This window comes from Vombatus ursinus, unplaced genomic scaffold, assembly GCF_900497805.2.
Source record: "Vombatus ursinus unplaced genomic scaffold, bare-nosed wombat genome assembly UNPS02014924.1, whole genome shotgun sequence".
NCBI classification, from domain to species: domain Eukaryota; kingdom Metazoa; phylum Chordata; class Mammalia; order Diprotodontia; family Vombatidae; genus Vombatus; species Vombatus ursinus.
This window is the reverse complement of record NW_020954702.1, coordinates 5,565,725-5,585,197: the sequence shown is the minus strand read 5'-3', so window position 1 is coordinate 5,585,197 and position 19,473 is coordinate 5,565,725. Positions and strand designations below refer to the sequence as shown.

The 19,473-nt window shown below is 35.8% G+C and overlaps 1 protein-coding gene across 1 annotated transcript in view; it reads right to left on the bottom strand.

Annotated features, from left to right (window-relative positions):
• The window catches only part of HSF2BP (heat shock transcription factor 2 binding protein), a 94,513-nt gene that overhangs the window by 23,809 nt on the left and 51,231 nt on the right, over window positions 1–19,473 (bottom strand). Inside the window, exons 5-6 of the mRNA XM_027843640.1 lie at window positions 17,995–18,130; window positions 13,204–13,321 (exon numbers count right to left, since the gene is read on the bottom strand). Coding sequence (XP_027699441.1) covers window positions 13,204–13,321; window positions 17,995–18,130 — 254 coding nt within the window. The remainder of the gene's footprint in view (window positions 1–13,203; window positions 13,322–17,994; window positions 18,131–19,473) is intronic.

Here is a 19,473-nt window from a genome sequence, read left to right as displayed (position 1 = left end):
CATGGACTTCAGGCAGTTGGGGCCAACATGATCAGAGTTGCATTGGTATTGCAAGTAGGCATAAGAATTTCTTCTTATGGGTGGTTGCTTCTTTGGTTCAATCTGCAGCAAGGGGCTATGCAGGCAACATGTTCCCTGGCTTTAGGCCCTCTCACACAGGCTCTCTGCCTCCAGTTCTATCACCTGCTCCCTCTGTAAATATTGTGGAATAACTATTTCTAGGAATACCTATTTTAAGAGCTCAGTAGTCTCCATCAGAAGAGTCAAACTACTACTGCAGATACATCATTCAGGTAATCAATCTGCTGCTGCTAAGCAGTCCACAGGCATAATTGTATAGTCAGAGTTCCAAAAGAACAAGGGGTATTTTCCTTCTGGTATGCTAACTTAGCAAATGTCATCAGATATTTCCCTACTAGGCTTTTACTCTGCCTTTAAGGATAAGCATAAGCAGGTGTTTGGGGAGAAGTGGACAAGAACACTCAGTTTTGAAGGTATTTTGCTGGTAATCTTGCCCCTGGTGGTACAGCTAGAGCCACTCTCTCTGCTTTGTCTACTCCCTGGATTTTTCAAGGACCCACTTGTAGCTGATAACGCAAAATCTGACACTGAGAGAGAACTGGAAGGCCTGGGAAAATACCTTATGAAAATCAGCAAGTCTAATGAAATTCATGGCTTGTTTCATGTTTTCCATGGATCAATACAGGATATTATTATCTATAGAACAGCCCACTTTGGAATCCATGCTACCACAAAAGGTGCTCCCAGATCTTATGAACAATCATGGTGCAATAAGTTGGATGTTTGCATAATCAATGACTGTGGGAGAAGGTGTCTCCTATCACTTCAATACAGTAAAGTAGTAAAAGATGATTTAGTCTAGGCACCAGGAGCTAATATCATGTATACTGGGACAATTGACAGCTGAATGAAGACTGCTAAACGTGTGAGTCACAATTTTCTTCAAGGGTGCCTGGTCCAATGTTCTTAGAGACATGGATGGAGTTTTTGTGTTTGTCTTATATGATGAATAGAAGAAAGTAATTTGAGAAATCCTAACTAAAAATGGAAATGGTGAAAACAGATTATGTAGAATATTTAACCACAGTTAGCATTTTGGACCTTTGACTCTCAAGGGATTCCTGTTGTCTTTATTCTAGGCCAGATCATGTTTGTAGAACAGCCAAGAAAAACTCTTAGAAATAGAGACTTATTTACTGTGATCCATTATTCACAAAATGGCACTAATGATTCTTTTGGTTTTGGGAAAACAAGTTTCTGTGAATCCAAGGATGCAGATCAACCTAAACCATCTAGTTTAAATGCTATTTTATAAATATCATAAATTTGTGTTAAGTATGCATTTTTTTAAAAAAATTCACATCTGCCACTTGTACTTAAGCATTATATATACTATTTTGCACAGCTGAATCTGAATTTACATAACTGATCACAGTTATGATCTGTGTGGGCACTTTGCTGTAAAACAATAAATACACAGAGTATTCAAAAACAGAAAATAAAGTGATCAACATCAGCAATTTATTATTTCTCTATGTTTCATAAGTGGAAATGAGAGGCAAGAGAGAGGGGCATGTTACATAAATGCATACACAGAAAAATATAGAGAAAAAAGACCTTGTGTCAGAACTGCTGATGCTTTAAAATGTTTATTGAATGAATGAATGAATCTTTCTGGCTGTGGACTTCGGAACTAAACGAAAGAAAATTTTATTGTTAACTTCCCATAGCAGAATAAAAGCATAAATCTGATCTTCCCCAAGACAAAAGCAGCAATTTCTCACAGAGTGAGCTGCCACAGCAGGCTGTTTGATGCTCCCCATTGATCTATTTTTTGCCTGCTCAGATCCTCCTTTGGTCTAGTTGAGGGCAGTGACTACAGAAACAGTCACTCCCAATGGGAAGAGTGGCTGGAAAAGACTGGTGATACTCATATCTAAAGATGGGGGTCAGTGGGAAAGGGATTAAGAACTTTTCTATCTGTTCCATGGGTATCACATTAGGCTTTCATTCCTTCTTTAGGTATCACCATAGCTTTGGTGTCACATGGCCTTTGGGACAGGGCACAGAAATCCACTTCAGTCTTGCAGGGTTGGTAGTATACATGGAATTCATAGTTAGCTAGTGCTTTCCATCAATTACCATTGATTAACTGTCTTCTATATGTCAGGCACTGTGCTAAGCACTTGGGATACAATGAAAAAGTCATAAACTTTACCCAAGAAATGGACTCCCTGAGAACTAAAATAGCCCAGCCGGAAATCAATGATTTCATAAGACAGCAAGATATATTTTAACAAAATCAAAAGGCTGAAAAGGTGAACATAAATATAGGATATCTGATATCAAAAAGAACTGAAAATAAGCCAAGGAGGGAAAACTAAAGAATCACTGGACTCTATGAAAACTACAATTGTTTTAAAACCTGGAGGAGGATTCTGGGAAGATGGCAGAATAAAGCAGGAAATTACTTGGCTCTTCCAAATTTCCCCACAAATAATTTAAAATAATGCCTCAAAGGGAACTTTGAGTGGCAGAAATAATTTTAAGTCAGGGTAAAGTAGCTGGCAGCCTAAAATAACTTCAGAGGATGTTAGGAAAGACCCTACCTCTGGTGGTCTGACTCGACTGAAGTGCAAATACCTCTGGGCAAATATTGCTCAATCAACAAAACAACAAGTCCTGGGGGCAGCTGAATCAACAAACAACTAGCTCTGTGGCCAACTGTGTAGGCTGCAATTTTAACTTCAGGAACTTTCCCCTCAGGGTGTGGTGCTCAGATGCCTGATAAGGGGAAGATTGCAGTGCTCTCAATTGGTGCTGAATACCTGGCCCAGGTGCACTGACCTGAAGTCCCGTGCTGTGGTTGTGGGTGAGGAGGACGGAGCACATGCTGGGTGAGTGTGATCATGGAGGGCAGAGAGCCCGCTGGCTATGGGCATTTGTGGAATCTCTGATTTTGGTTCTAGGGCAGAGAGGGGAGCTGAAGCTTGCAGCTGGGGAAGGGACCACAGGGAACAAGAGCATTTGTGGGGACAGCATTGCAGGGGTCCCAGCTCGTGGCTCAGGGACAGAGAGGAATACCTGAAGTGAGGCCCCTGGATAGAGCTAAGAAAACAAAAGCACAAAAAACCTGAAGCCTGAGATATTATCTCCCACACCTTTGGACTAGAGCCAGACTTCAACACAAAGTCCACAGAGAAGAAATAAGCCACTAAAACAATAATAACAATAATTAAGCAAAAGAGAAAGAATCCACCACAATTAGCTACTATGGTGATAGAGAAGATCTAGGTTCAAATTCAGAAGACAGCAAAGTTAAGACAGCTACTTCTATCTCAAAGAAAAAAGCAAACTGGTCACAAACCCCAAAAGAGTTTTTGGAAGATGTTAAAAAGGACTTTAAAACTCAAGAGAGATTGAGGAAAAATTAGAGGAGAAAAGAGTAATGCAAGAAAATCAAGAAAATTATGAAAAGAAAGTCAACCAATTGGAAAAAGATAAAAAAACTTATTAAAAAAAAACTCCTTAAAAATCGGGCAAGCAGAAGCTAATAACTTCACAAGACACCAAAAAAATAATAAAACAAAATCAAAAGAATGAAAAAATAGAAGAGAACATGAAAAATCTCATTAGAAAAACAATTGACCTGGAGAACAGACAGAAGAGAGACAATAAAAGAATTGGACTACCTGAAAGTTATGATCAAAAAAATGTCTAGATACTTGAAGAGGTTATTAAGGAACACTGACCTGAAGTTTTAGAATGCAAGAATAAAATAGAAATAGAAAAAAATCTACTGACCACCACCTGAAAAAGAACCCAAGATGAAAACTCACAGGAACATCATTGCTAAGTTTCAAAACTCCCAGGTCAAGGAGAAAATACTACAAGCAGCTAGAGAAAAAAAAAATTTAATACTGTGAAGCTACAGTAAGGATAACACAAGATTTAGCAACTTCTACATCAAATGACAAAAGGTGAGGAAAGAATATATTCTGAAGAGCAAACCAAGCATAACTTACCCAGCAAAACTGTGTGTTATCCTGAATGGGGAAAAAATGGAAATTCAATGAACTAAAGGACTTTCAGGTATTTGTGAAGAAAAGACCAGAACTAAACGGAAAATTTGATCTACTAGACTCAAGAGAAACATAAGGTAAACATTAAAGACCAATTATAAAGGACTTAATAAGGTCAAAATCTTTACTTCTTATGTGGGAAAATGTTATCTGTAACTCTTAAGAATGTTACCATTACTTGGGTAGTTTGAAAGAGAATGTATGGATAGAAGGCTTGGGGTTGAGTTAAGTATGATGGAATGATCCTAAAAAAACAAAACTGGGTAGGGAGAGGTAAAATGGAGCAATTATCTCATACAAATGAGATGTGAGTAGAAGAACTGTTACAGTGGAGGCAGGAGGGGGTGGAGGGCGGGTCATGCTAGAACCTTATTCTCATCAGAACTGGGTTAAAGAAGGAATAACATGTACATCTAGAAGGATATTTAAGTCTTCTTAACTTACAGCGAAATAGGATGGAAGGACAGGATAAAGGAGGGATTCTTAGAAGTGCATGCAGATCAAGAAATAGGAGGGTAAGGGGAGAGGAAAAGGGAGGATTCTTGCATGATTGCCCATGTATAACCTATATCAGATTGTTTACCATCTCATGGAGAGGGTGGAGTGGGAGGGATAGAATTTGGAACTCAAAACTTAATTTAAAAAAAAAACACATGTTAAAAATTGTTTTTACATATAATTGGGGAGAAAAATATTATTTTTTAAAAAATTTATGCTAAAAATTATTTTTACATGTAATTGGAAGAAAATAATAAATGTATGCAAAAGTTGACAAAATTATAGCCTCATTGCCAATATTGTATTTAATATTTTTAGGCATCTGTGTTTACTAGTAATATTGGTATAGTTTTCTTTCTGTGCTTTAAATATCCCTAGTTTAGGTATCAAGACCATATTTGCATAATAGGAGTTTGGTAGTATCCCTTCTTTTCCTATTTTTACAATATTGGATTTAATTCTCCTTGTTTGATAGAATGATAGAATTCATTTGTATGTCCACTGGTCCTGGACTGTTTTCCTCCTGCCCCCTTTGGGAATTCCTTTTATGGGGTAATCAGTTTATTTTTATAAAATTGGGTTATTTAAATTACATATTCCTTATTTTCTTGTATGGGGTTTTTATATTTTTTGTAAATCTTCATCCATTTTATTTAAGGGACATTTTGTTGCCATATATTTGTGCAAAACAGTTTCAAATTGTTTCCTTTAGTTTGTCTTCATTTAATATGAGTTATCCTTTTTCAATTTTGATACTAGAAATACAGTTTTCCTCTCATTTAAAAAAATCAGATTAGCTAATGGTTCATTTATTGCATGAGTTTAAAAAAAAAAGCTTTCTGAAGTTATGTGTGTGTGAGAGAGAGAGAGAGAGTGAGTGTGTGAGGATATAACTTTTCTGGGTGTGTTCAATTTGGGATTTCATTCAGGAGGCAACTGATAGATTCTATTTTCACTCTGCCTCTGGCTGTAATAGAACTGAGTTTTATTTTATGATTTCATGAAACATGGTATCTAGTTTTTTGTCTAGCCATGAGTTTTTTTTTTCATTTTTTTACATTTTTATTTAAAGTCTTGAGTTCCAAATTTTCTCCTCCTTCTCTCCTTACCCTCTTCCCTCCTTGAGATAGTAAGCAATCAGATATAGGTTATACATGTGCAATTATGTAAAACATTTCTATATTAGTAATTTTATATATGAAGACTTGAATAAAAGAAAAAAAAGAAAGACAGTGAAAAATAGCATGCTTCAGTTTGTATTCAAACAGTATCAGTTCTTTCTCTGGAGGTGGATAGTATGCTTCATCACTAGTCCTTTGGGATTGTCTTGGATCATTGTATTGCTGAGAATAGTTAAGTCTTTCACAGTTCATCTAACAATATTGCTGTTACTGTGTACGATGGTTCTGTTCACTTCACTATGCATCGGGTCATGTAAGTCTTCCCAGGTTTTTGTGAAATCATCCTGCTTGTCATTTCTTATAGAATAATAATATTCCATTACAGTCACATACCATAGTTTGTTTTGCCATTCCCCAATTGATGGGCATCCCTTTGATTTCCAATTCTTAGCCACCACAAAAAAAGCTGCTATAGGCAGTTCTCAGATGAAGAAATTAAAGCCATCTATAGTCATATGAAAAAATGCTCTAAATCACTATTGATTACAGAAATGCAAATCAAAACAACTCTGAGGTACCACCATCACACCCATCAGATTGGCCAACATGACAAAACAGGAAAATGATAAATGTTGGAGATGATGTGGGAAAAATTGGAACACTAATGCATTGTTGGTGGAGTTGTGAAATGATCTAACCATTTTGGACAGCAATTTGGAACTATGCTCAAAGGATTATAAAGATGATCCAGCAATAGCACTTCTATGGCCTGTATCCCAAAGAGATCATACAAATGGGAAAAGGACCCACATGTACAAAAATATTCACAGCAGGTCTTTTTGTGGTGGCAAAGAATTGGAAATTGAGAGGATGCCCATCAATTGGAGAATGGCTGAGCAAGTTGCAGCATATGAATGTAATGGAACACTATTGTGCTATAAGAAATGAACAGGCTGACTTTAGAAAAACCTGGAAAGACTTTTATGGTCTGATGCTGAGTGAAGTAAGCAGAACTAAGAGAACGTTGTACACGATAACAGCCACGTTGTGTGAGGACTAATATTGATAAACTTAACCCTTCTCAGCAATACAAAGATCTAAGACATCTCCAAAGGCCTCATGATGGAAAATGCTATCCACATCCAAAGAAAGAACTAGGGAATTTGAATTGCTATTTTTTTTCTCTTCTGTTGAGTTTTGTTTCCTCTTTCTGGTGGTTCCTCCTATTGGTTCTAATTTTTACTTATAACATCATTAATGTGAAAATATGTTTAATAGGAATGCATATGTATGACCTATATCAGATTGTGCGCCGTCTTGGGGCGGGGTGGGGAGGAAGGGGGAGAAAAATTTTAAACTCAAAAGCATATGGAAGTGATTGTTGATAAATCAAAATAAATTAATAAAAAAATTTTTAAAAAAAGAAAAAAGCGGCTATAAATATTTTTGTACCAATACGTCATTTCCCTTTTTTTTTTTTTTTAGATGTCTTTGGGATATAGAACTACCAGTGCTATTAGCCACGGTTTTAAAGAAGTCCAGTGAATCTTAAATGCTCATCCTGTTTTTTAGGTCAGTTGCTTGTGATAGTAGATATAAAATTAATTGCTCTAATTGACTTGATTCTACTCTAATATTTCTTGTTGCTTCATTGAATCATTGAATTCTATTTAATTCATTCTGTTTGGGGGGGATAGGGGCAATTACTGACTACTTGAATAAGATTGTGCCTTTTCCCTCTAAGATGTTTACTCTCTCTCCAAGGGTTCTAATTTCATTTTTTAAAATCTCATTTCAGGTCTTCCCATTTCTTACATCTACTCTTAAACCGTCTTTACGGCCAATTCATTCTTTTTTTTTTTTTTTAGTTTCTAATTAATTGTTCTTTTCTGAATTATTTCCTTCCTCTAAAATTTGTTAGGATTATTTTAACCCATATCTTCATTACAATAGGCTTTTTTTTTTCCTATTTGTTCATATCTATCTACAACTTCAGTTCTTAACTCAGGACTTTGTGCTAGGGCTAAAATCTGACCTATCCTGCACTACTGGATGGAGTTCCAGGTCTTATGTCCAGCGAAGTACAGAAATGGTACATGTACTAGGACTATATACTGCCTCCATTGCTGTCTGGAAGTTTTCTCCCCAGAAAAATTAACCGTAGAAGTCAGAGAAAGGAGCTACGGTATCATATAAATAAGGGACAAATCTTCAGTCTGTATTTTATTCAATAAGAGGATAAACCTAATGATTTGGTGTTCAGAGCTATGGCTGTCCACCCAACAACAGCCCACCAGCTAGCAGTCATCAAAAACTCTTCCTTGGGGGCAGCTAGGTGGCACAGTGCATAGAGCTCCAGCGTTGGAGTCAGGAGGACCTGAGTTCAAATCTGGCCTCAGGCATTTGATGCTTGCTAGCTCTGTGACCCTGGGCAAGTCACTTAACCCCAATTGCCTCACCAAAAACAAACAAAAAACAACTCTTTTTTAAATTTTCTAGCTTTGACTCCTGATTCATTGACCTCCAGCAAATGGACCATGGTAGGAGAACGAACTTCAAGAAAGACCTCTGAATTAACGAAGTCTCCAAAAAAAACATGGGTAACTAAACTTGCTTTTGAAGACTAGTTTTCAAGTTATTTCAGCCCAGCTCTTGAAAAATATTGCAAGGACAAAACTATCTCATTTAAAGCATTATCAATTTTAGGTAACACTCTGGCTCATCCAACTACACTTGGTTCATTGTGTGAGAATGTGAGCATATGAATTCCTCAAGATGTGGACAAAGTTCTCTGAACTTATCAGCAAAAAAAGATATTTCAGTATGTGCTACTAAAATAGTTTAAATGATAATAACAATGTTTTTTTTTATCATATCATCATTGTAAACATATCTTTAGGTGTAATGTTACGTAATTTTTTAAAAATGAATTTTGAATTTTGCTTTAATTACTTTAATCACTTGTTTAGTCAATAATAATCTTCAGTAATTTTTTATTTTAAATTTTGCTTTCTATAATCAGTTATTAAATATTTATTAAACACCTATTATGTGCTAAGCACTATTCCAAACCTTGGGGATACAGAGAAGTGTATAAAAGATAGTCTTAAGGACTTCTTAAGTAGTGGATAGTCTGGGGCAATTAGGTGGTACAGTGGATAGAGCACCGGCCCTGGAGTCAGGAGGACCTGAGTTCAAATCTAGCCTCAGACACATAATACTTACTAGCTGTGTGACCCTGGGCAATTCACTTAACCCTAATTGCCTCACAGGGAAAAAAAAACAAAAACCACGAGTTCACAGTCTAATGACAGAGAAAATATGCTAACAACAATGTAGCAACAAGCTATATACGAGATAAACTGGAAATAATCAACAAAGGGAAGACCCTAAAATAAAGAGGGATCAGAAAAGGCTTCCCCTAGATGAGATTTTAGTTAGGACTTAAGGTAGAGATGAGGAGGGAGAGCATTCCAGGTGTGGATGATAGCCAGTGAAAATGCCTGGAGTGAGAAGATGGAGTTTCACATTTGAGGAGCAGCAAAGAGGCCTGTTCCTCTCTGAATATCTCAGCATATAGGGGTAGGTGGGAAAAGTAAAGTATAAGATGATTGACTATAATAAACTTGAATCAGAAATACATTTTTATTATCCTTTGTTGTTATATGTGTTATGCATATTTCTATTAGCCTGGAACCAATTACCACATTTTACATAAAATTAAAATTCTGAATGGAGCAATTCTGAATAAAGTGATCACTTCAAGGGACTCATTATTTGCACTAAACTGGACCTAGCTGTATTTGTGATGCAGAGATAGGCATGAGGCTTCTGTGTTGTAGCCTTTGGCTTCTCTTATTCTCTACTCCTGAACCATATTTTCCAACATTTTTCATCATCTTTGTCTTTACTCCTTGAATGCACATGATAAGAATTTGCAAAAAATGTGATCAAGAAAATAATTGAATTTTTGTGCCAGTATCTCTTCAAGGTAGAGAAATTCTACAAAAACCTCTAAAATACCCTCCAAAATAAAAACATACATTGATACTATGAAAGTACGTTAAAATATTTTAATAAAACTGAAAATATTAGGAAATAATATTTTTATCCCTTTCCAGACTTTTGTCTTCAGTAAAGTAGGTAGGACAAAAAGAGTGGTAACCAAAATTTAAAACAAAGAAGAGTTATCCTTTATCAGCCTTACCCGCAGAAATAATTGGGCAACTGACCCATCTAAAGGCAATCTCATATCTTCTAATTAGTCATTAGCACTATATGTCAATTACTAACATCTATGAATAGCTTAGTTAGATCTTGTCAAACTTTTTTTTTATTAGTGAGATATTTCTACTAGACCAAACCTTATGGGAAGAATCCTAGGAATGGGGACAGGAAAACATAGTAACCCCTAGGTTAAGTGTAAGGCTTAACGGGCTAAATATATAGGATACCAGTCATCCAAACATGTAGAAATGGCCCTAACTCATGCAGACTTTTTTTCCAGGGTTTATATGCCTAGTCTGAGTAACAAATTCCTTGCTCAGTAAAAGTAAAAACTCCTTGTTCCTGCATCTAAATTCAGCAAAGTTAGATAGAGGTTTACAAGATTTGGGGTGAAAGAGTGTTTGTGTTAGAGATGGGTGGAATTATGTCAAAGGCATGTATGGGTGGAAGTACTATACCTGCATTGGACTCACATCAAAAAGTACAGATTGCCAGAGGACTCATTTACAGGCCATGATAGCTTTTCAGGCTTAAAGTATCTAAGTGATTAGGCATAAAAATATTTTAAGTCTGAAGAGAAATTATAATAAAAGAAGCAACCACCAGGGAACAGAATCGGATTAAAGTAGCCTAGAGCTTTAGGTAGGCTTCTATAGGGTACTTATTCCCTTTTATCTGTCAGGAAGACATTGTCAGAGACTTCTGGCTTCTCTTTTCCTAAAACTCTTATGCCTCTGAGCATCTTAATCATCTTTCTATTGATCACTCAATTGTTTAGTAGGGTAAGTCTTGCTAGATGATCCCACCAATATAAGACTATTACCCTAGCGATTGGATCATTCACACAAAAGTTGATATAGGGCAGGATAAAGAAAGCCTGAGCATTCACATAGGACGTTTTAAAATACAAAGATTGTTAAAGTTAAAAAAAACAAAACAGCTACAAAATATATAAAATATTTGGCAATCGATTTATCAAAGCATACAAATGACTTGTAGAGATTCAATTACAAAGTGCTCCTTAAAGAAATAAGGAACAACTTAAATAGCTGGAAGTTGTTGTGCCTCCTTTGTTTTTGAAGAGGACCAATGACATCACAGTTCAAAAAAGAAATGTATTCATAAAAGAAGTTAAATTATGGTCAGAAATTAAAGCTCTCAACACAGAAGTATAAAATAGCACAATAAGAAAAACTGAATCTATTAAGGAGAATCTCTCCAAAAAAAACAGAAGCTTTGAAAAATAGAACAACAAATTTGGAACACAAAAATACTGCAGAGGAGGAAAATTTAGTCAAAGAGAAGCAAAAGGCAACAAATCAATACAGCAAATGAATTCTACATAAGCTGGTGTGACTGACCTTTAAGAGAGGATGTGCAGAGAGAACTTAAGAATCACAGGTCTCCTTGAAATACATGACAAATCAAAAGGCTTAAATACCATACTATAGAAAACAACACAAGAGCACTCACTGCTAAAAACTTTTGAGTATAGACAATAAAACATCAATTAAGAGAACCCACAAATTGCCACCAGAATAAAATCCCTTTGTTCCAAACTTTAAGACATGTAGTGGTTATACTAAACAATTTTAAGCACAAACAACAAAATGTGCAAACATCCAGAAGATGTTAAATATGAAGGAAATGCAATTCAAATAGCAAAGAATTAGTTTTAAGCTATAAGAAATCAGAGAAGGAAACAGAATAATACTGTCCAAAAATAGAGAACTGCAATAACACGCCACAAAACTGAGCCTAATCATTAATGAAATCGATGTACATTCAAGAAAAAAGAAAAAAGAAACATTTGGGGAATTGATGCAAAACAATAACAACAACAACAGAGGTGAACAGATTATTTTACCCATAAATACTCCCAAAGAGAAGCACAACAAAGGTAATTACAACTATAAAGAAGAGACTAAGGAACAAAATATTTGCAACCTCACTAATTATCTTTGCATTTGCAAAAAGGAATAAAAAATAAAATTGATTATCAAGTGAAATAATCTGATTTGACAGGTCGATGTCATCTAAACACAAAACTTAAACCAGATGAAATGAAGCAAGAAAATAAATCTGAACTTAAATATTTTTCCTGTTGTATCATGAAAGGCAGTGATTACTAACCTTGGAGTTTCAACACATATCAAAATTTTGGTTTAATTCTATAAACATTCCTCATTTGTGTTACATCACACATATATGTATTTTAAATAAAATGGATTAAAATTAATTTTTGACCATGGTGTTATAGATTAATTTATGGGTAGGAAGGGACTCCAAAGGACTCCCAATTCAACTCTCTCATTTTATAAAAAAATTCGAGGCACACAGAGGTTAAGTGATTTGACTGGTATTACAGAGTTAATTAGTGTCTGAGGCAGGATTCAAATTCAGGTCTTCCTGACTCCAAATCCAGCATTCTATTCACTATGTCTTACCTTGAGGTGTTACAAAACCCTCTTTGTAAATTAGTGATTGGCCTAAGGAATTGAAGTTCAGAATCTGAATTAATCTGAATTTATATTTGAATGAATGAATATGAATTCAATGTTTGCATTTGTGTATATATGCACAAACACACATGAGAGAGACAGATAATATATAATGTGCATATGTAGATATGAGCATGTAGGTATATGCATATATATCCATGTATGCATGCATATGCACACAATATATGTTTGTATATGTGGTGTCAAAAAAGTCTCAGTGCAATTTTAAGATTTAATAGTACATCATATATATAAGAACAGCAGAATGCATAGAGAGCTGGCCTTGAAGCCAGAAAGATGTGACTGAGTTTAAGTCCCATCTCTGACACAGGCTGACTACATGACTCTGGGCAAGTAATTTAACATCTCTGTGCTCTAGGTAACTCCCTAATACTGTAAGCTGCAAAGAAGGTACTGACCTGCATATTAGAAGGAGTTTCCTCAGCCAGGAGTTCCCAATTCAATGAATAACAGGTTCAGTCCATATTCCTAGGTATGTGTGTATATGTATATGCACACACATATACATGCATATATAGTATGTGCATACATATGTATATATGTGTGTATACACATACAAATATGTATATATATACACACACATACATACACAAGACAGTGCTCCCTTAACTCACCAAGAAATTTATCCTTTCAATTTTTAAAAAAATATTCCCAAGTGAATTGATAGATTAGTTCAATACATTCTAATCAGTAAGTAAATAAGCTTCATCTTTTTAATATTATCCATCATACACTTTGAGTTTGGTACACTGTCCTGGCTTCAAATCTTCCAGAAGTTGCATTATTGTGTCCAACAGCACACGACTTGAATTAACCAGAAATTCACGACCACAAGCTATGGCAGCAACATCTGCAACAGAAAAATAAATAAAGTTCACTGTTAAATTTCACATGGTTCCAAGATTTAAATAGTTAAAAGAGGTTGTTCTTAGTGCATAATAATATCTGATTTCAGCTTCAGAACTACAGAATGTATTAAAAAGTCGATTAAAAATTATTTTAGCCCAAGAATTGACAGGCCATAAAGCTGAACTGACAACCATAGCATTTTAACTAAGGTAGTTGAGATATTCCTATTGTGATGAACAAACAATTCCTTTTGCAATGAAAACTGTTTTACTTTAATTAAAGCATGTATTCAGAAGCAGAATAAATATTATGTTATGCTCCCAGACTAAATGTCTGTTAAACTATCAGTATTTGAATATTTGATGAGGGAAAAGCCAGCTGACTACCATATAGCAAAGCCAAGGAAGAGAACATCTGCCTCAAAACATGTTTGTGTTTACTAGTGACTTTTAATCGAGATGATAAAGTCACAAGTTACTAAGTGGGACCAGGAGAAAAACAAGGAAAGTATCACCACTATTGACAAAATTTAATTATACGGGTCAGTAATGTCAACTTCAAATACTACTACTACTACTACTACTACTACTACTACTACTACTACTACTACTACTACTACTACTACTACTACTACTACAATAATAATTAATAATAATAATAGCATGCATATAGTACTTTAAGGTTTATAAAGTGCTTTGCAAATATTATCTCATTTTATTCTCACAACAACTCTTGGAAGTGGGTGCTATTATCCCCATTTTACAAATAAGGAAAATATATCTGGCATGAAGATATGCATGTGTCTCCCTTTGTTGTTGTTCGGTCATTTCAGTTGTGTTCAACTCTTTGTGACTCCATCTGGATTTTTCTTGGTAAAGATACTGGAGTGGTTTGCCATTTCCTTCTCCAACTTATTTTACAGATGAGGAAACTGAGGCAAACAGGGTTAAGTGACTAGCCCAGGGTCACACGGTTAGTTAGGTGTCTGAGGCCAGATTTGAACTCAGGAAAATGAGACTTCCTGACTCCAGGTCTGGCACTCTATCTGCTGCACCACCTAGCTAACCTTGCATCTACCAATGCCTAGTTATTTGTTGTTTGTGAGTCCTTATAGAGCTCCTAGAAATGTGAGGCTTTGCCACAGGGATGAGTGAATCTAGGATTACTGGAAGTTAATGTAAACCCTTCAAGGGAGAAACTAAACTAGATGATGTACTAGAAAGTATTGGAGTTAAGACCTGAGTTCAAATTCTGCCTCAGAGGAAGGGAAGGGAAAGGGAATAATTGTGTGCCAGGCACTATGCCAGTCAGTGCTTTACAAATATCTGATTTGATCCGCAGAGCAACCTGGGAGGTAGGTACTGTATTATCCTCATTTTACAGTTGAGGAAACTGAGGCAAACAGAGGTTGAGTGACTTGCCCAAGGTTACCCAGCTAGTAAGTGTCTGAGGCTGTATTTGAACTCAAGTTGTCCTGACTCCAGGATCAGTGCCCTATACGTTGTACCACTTAGCTGCCTCTGGCTATCTACGTCACCCTGGAGACACATTATTTAACCTCTCTCAGCCTCAGTTTACTCATTTGTAAAACGAGGATAATAATAGCACCTACCTACTAGGACTGTTGTAAGAATCAAAAGATAATATATACAAAGTATCTTGCAAACCCTTAAAAATCTACATAAATGCTAGTTATTACTATTACTATTATTACTGTTGTAATTAGTTGATAAAAATTCATGCGAGTCGCTGGAAGAAAAATAAGGGTATCCAATATTTCTCCAGGGATTCTGGCAACACATAGGCAATCCAACTCAAGGTTCAAGCAAAAAATTCTATCTAGGTCATCATTACACAGGGCACCTAAAATTTCCCTATTCCACCCCTGCAACACAAAGGGCAATCCACATGGAGGTCAAGCAGTTCAACTTAAAAAGAAAACACTCAGAAAATCCTCAGAAAGGTACTGGGTTCCAAAAGAGATAAAGCACTCTAAGTTTCCAGGTCATCAGGTAAATCTTACAAGCATCGCAAGCAAACTGTCTAGAATCATGTCACCATTAAAGCTAGTAGCCTAGGCACTGCTTACAAATACCAAAAACTGAACATGGATGAACTACCACAAAATCCAAATTGTTGATATAGCTTCTAAACTCATAATGAGCACAGTAATATAACATATATCAGTACACAAGTATTCATGTCTCAAATAAACTGGTGTGCCCTGTGGGAGAGGCACGAGGGTTTCCTGCACAATGGCCTCCAACTCTCCCATGTCTAACACTCATCTGTGACCCAGACATTTAAAAACCCTCCATAGGTGTGGCAAGCTTATTTGTTCAGGCAAATGTGTTGCTCCATTCTCCAAGAAATCAGAGATTTAATACCTGAACAAAGAAAGGACACATCCTTCTTAAACATTAAAACTACTCATCTTTACATAACATTGGGTGGTGGGGGGAGTGTAGAATCAAACACCCCCTCTGTGATCTAGTACAGTTAGGCCCCCTTTCATTCGACCTTTTTTTACATTTGTTATTATTTTGCCTATTTCTACATAATAACTCTTCTGTAGTTTCATTGTTACAGCGCTGAGTATGTCAGTTTAAATAGTAATGTCACCTATCATTATCATCACTGTTATTTACTATTTTATTATATAGTTCCTATATCATTAAAATATATTATTTATTAAAAGACAAATAACTGGTGAGACATTAATTTTGCATGGGCAACTGATATCTCTCCAATTACTCAAACTTCTTTTTCTTGACTTATTTAGTATAGTTACAATTTCTAGAACTATAGCAAGTAATAGTGATGACAATGGACATAATAGCTTTACCCTTTTTATTTAAAAGGTTTCCTGTTTCTTCCTTACAGATAACGCTGGCTCTCAGTTTTAGATAAATACTATTTATCATATTAATATCATTATCATATCACTTTGCAAATTTTTTAATGTAAACAACAGTTGGATTTTGTCAAAAAGCTTTTTTTGCATCTATAATGAAATTTTGATTGTTTTTATTATATATGATAAATTCAATATGTAATTTAAATGGTCCTAATTGTGTCATTCTTTCTGACCTCCATTCTATTCTCTTCTGTACATTTTTTAAAAATATTTCAATGGGGCAGCTAGGTGGCGCAGTAGATAGAGCTCCGGCCCTGAAGTCAGGAGAACCTGAATTCAAATCTGGCCTCAGACCAAACACTTGACACTTACTAGCTGTGTGACCCTGGGCAAGTCACTTAACCCCGATTGCCTAAAAAGGAAAAAAAAAAAGAGAGAGAGAAAAAATACTTCAATAATTCTCATTTCCTTCTTTTTCTCTTTTTCTTTCTTTTTTTGGCTACCCTACTCCTAATCCTCATTTCCTCACACTACAGTACTCCAAAATTTAAAAAACAAAATAAATAGGTTTCTGTTAGATTTGTTTAGTCCTGAAGGGAATACAGTGAGATCTTCCACTATTATGTGTGTGTGTGCCTATGCACACGCATGTAGGCACATACAGTATGGACATTAATTCATTATTTAAAGTGTCTGTAAGTATAATGTAGTATCTATTTTTATGGCTGCCTTTTCTAAAATCATGATCGCTATCCCTGATTTCTGATTTGTGTTTCTAAGTTTCTACTAAGTTCTGACCTTTTCATCAGGAATATTTGGAAGTCTTCTATTTCATTAAAGACATACTTTTAGGGGCAGTTAGGTGGCATAGTGAATAGAGCTCTGGCCTTGGAGTTAGGAGGACCTGAGTTCAAATCCAGCCTTAGACACTTAACACTTACTAGCTGTGTGACCCTGGGCAAGTCACTTAGCCCCAATTGTCTCACCCAAAAAAAAAAAAAGATATCCTTTTTTCCCCTGATAGGATTATACTCAATTTTGCAAAATAGGTTATTCTGGTTTATAAACTGTTATCTTTTGCCTTTTGGAATACCACATTCCAAAATCTCCTGTTTAAAAAAGTAGCAGCCAAGTCTTCTGTGATCCTGATGGTGGTTCATTGGTACTTGAACTCTTTCTTTTTTGGTTTTCTTTCATCTAGGAGCTCTAAACTTTGGTTATTACCTTGTTGACAGTATTTATTTTGGGGTTTCTCTTAGGAGACTACTAGTAGTCTCCTATTCTTCTAGTAGCCCTATTCTTCTAAGCGATGTAGACAGTTTTTTTTTTAATTATTTTTTCACATCCAGATTTTTTGTTAAATGGTCTGCAAGGATCTAATTTCATTCCAGTCCTGAGTCTGATCCACCATATTAGCCTAAATCTGGCCTAAGAACAGCATGGTTTCCTTATATTCATTTTAGAATTTGGAGAATTTCTCTATGAAGCCTTTTGAAAAACTAAAATAGCACTTAACTTAGCATGCATAATAGTACACAGATTAAACATGGTAATATAAGAGGCTAATTTGAAAAGAATTGAAACTCTGGATTTTTAAAGTGTTTCCCCATTTAAACAGAAAATCAATAAAATTTTATATTAACTTCAGGATTTTTTTAATGTAAACTTTTAGTTATCACTGTGGTTTGAGACATGTCATAAAAAAGATCTTTGTGTGCATATGTAACTGAACAAAATGTACTGGCCAGTACCATGTCAATATAACATATTCTCTAGACAGATTATGTAAAGATAAATTAACTCAAAAAATGACTTACTAGTTATAATTCCAGCTAAAGCAAATACAAATTGATTTTCATCAGAATCCAGCTCCTGTTTTATACTGCCATCCAATGATTTTACAAAACTCTCCATTGTTTGTCCAGTGATACTGAAAAACTTCAATGCCTTACCCTGAAAGTTTGGAAAGAACAATTAAAGAGTCATACTCCTTGAAAGCTTTTAAAAACAGAGCAGGGAACATTACTCTGTCTTTTTCCAGGACCAATTAAATCAATTAAACAAATACTAAGCACCTACTCAGCGCAAAACACTTAAATTATAAGACAACAAAACAGTACCTACCACCAAGGAGCTTATTTTCTACTAGGGATATACAGTATGTACACAGATAATGGAACATCGATACTAGGTAATTTCTGGAAGGAAGAGAATACCAACAACTGGAAGGATCAGGATTTTGCATAGGAGGTGGCACCTGAGCTGTGGTTCTGAAAGAAATACAGGATTCTGAGGCACACATGAGAAAGAGCCTACGGCAAGGCAGGAAGGAAGAGTTGAAATGTCATGTATGAGCAACACATAGTGGCCATTATGACTGAAAGAGAGTGTACACAAAGTGAAGTCAGATGAAACAATACTGGAAAGACAGATGGGAGCCAGACTTTGAAGGACTTAAATGTCAGGCTAAGAATATTTTACCCTGAAGGCAGTAGGTAGCCAATGAGGATTTCTTGAGTGATGCTGTCAGATGTGTTTTAGGAATATCAACTTGGGGCGCTAGGTGGCGCAGTGGATAGAGTCCTGGCCTTGGAGTCAGAAGGACCTGAGTTGAAATCCGGCCTTAGACACATAATACTAGCTGTGTGACCCTGGGCAAGTCACTTAATCCCAATTGCCTCACCGCCCCCCCCAAAAAAAAACAAGAAAAAAAAGGATTATCAACTTGACAACTGTGTAGAAGATCAATTAGGGAGGGAAGAGACTGGGAGGCTAATTAGAATGATAATGTAATGGTCCTGGTAAGACAATTTAAAGGCCATAACTAGGGTTAAGGCTGCATGAGTAAAGAAAACAAAGTGGATGTAAATGATGATATGGAGGTAAAATTGACAAAAATTTGAAACTTACTGGACATGGGAGAGGAGGGAAAGAAAAGAGTCAAGGATTACTCTGACATTATAAATCTGCGATAAACAGAAGAATTACAATGCCCACAACAGAAAGTTCAGGAGATGGATTTATAAAGTCATTGTGAATATTTTGGACCTACTGAGATCCAGCTTGAGATGCTGGTAATAAAGAGCTGAAGTTCAGGAGAAAGATTAGGATGGATAGATTTCAAAGTTATTTGCATAAAGAAGATCATTGGACTCACAAAAGCTGATGACATCATCAAGAGAGCATGGTCAGAGAAGGAGAGGGCCAAGGATAATCCTGAGGAATTTCATGTGTAGGAGGTGGGGTATGGATCTATCCAGCAAAAGAGACAGAGATGTCAAATAGGTAAAACCTAA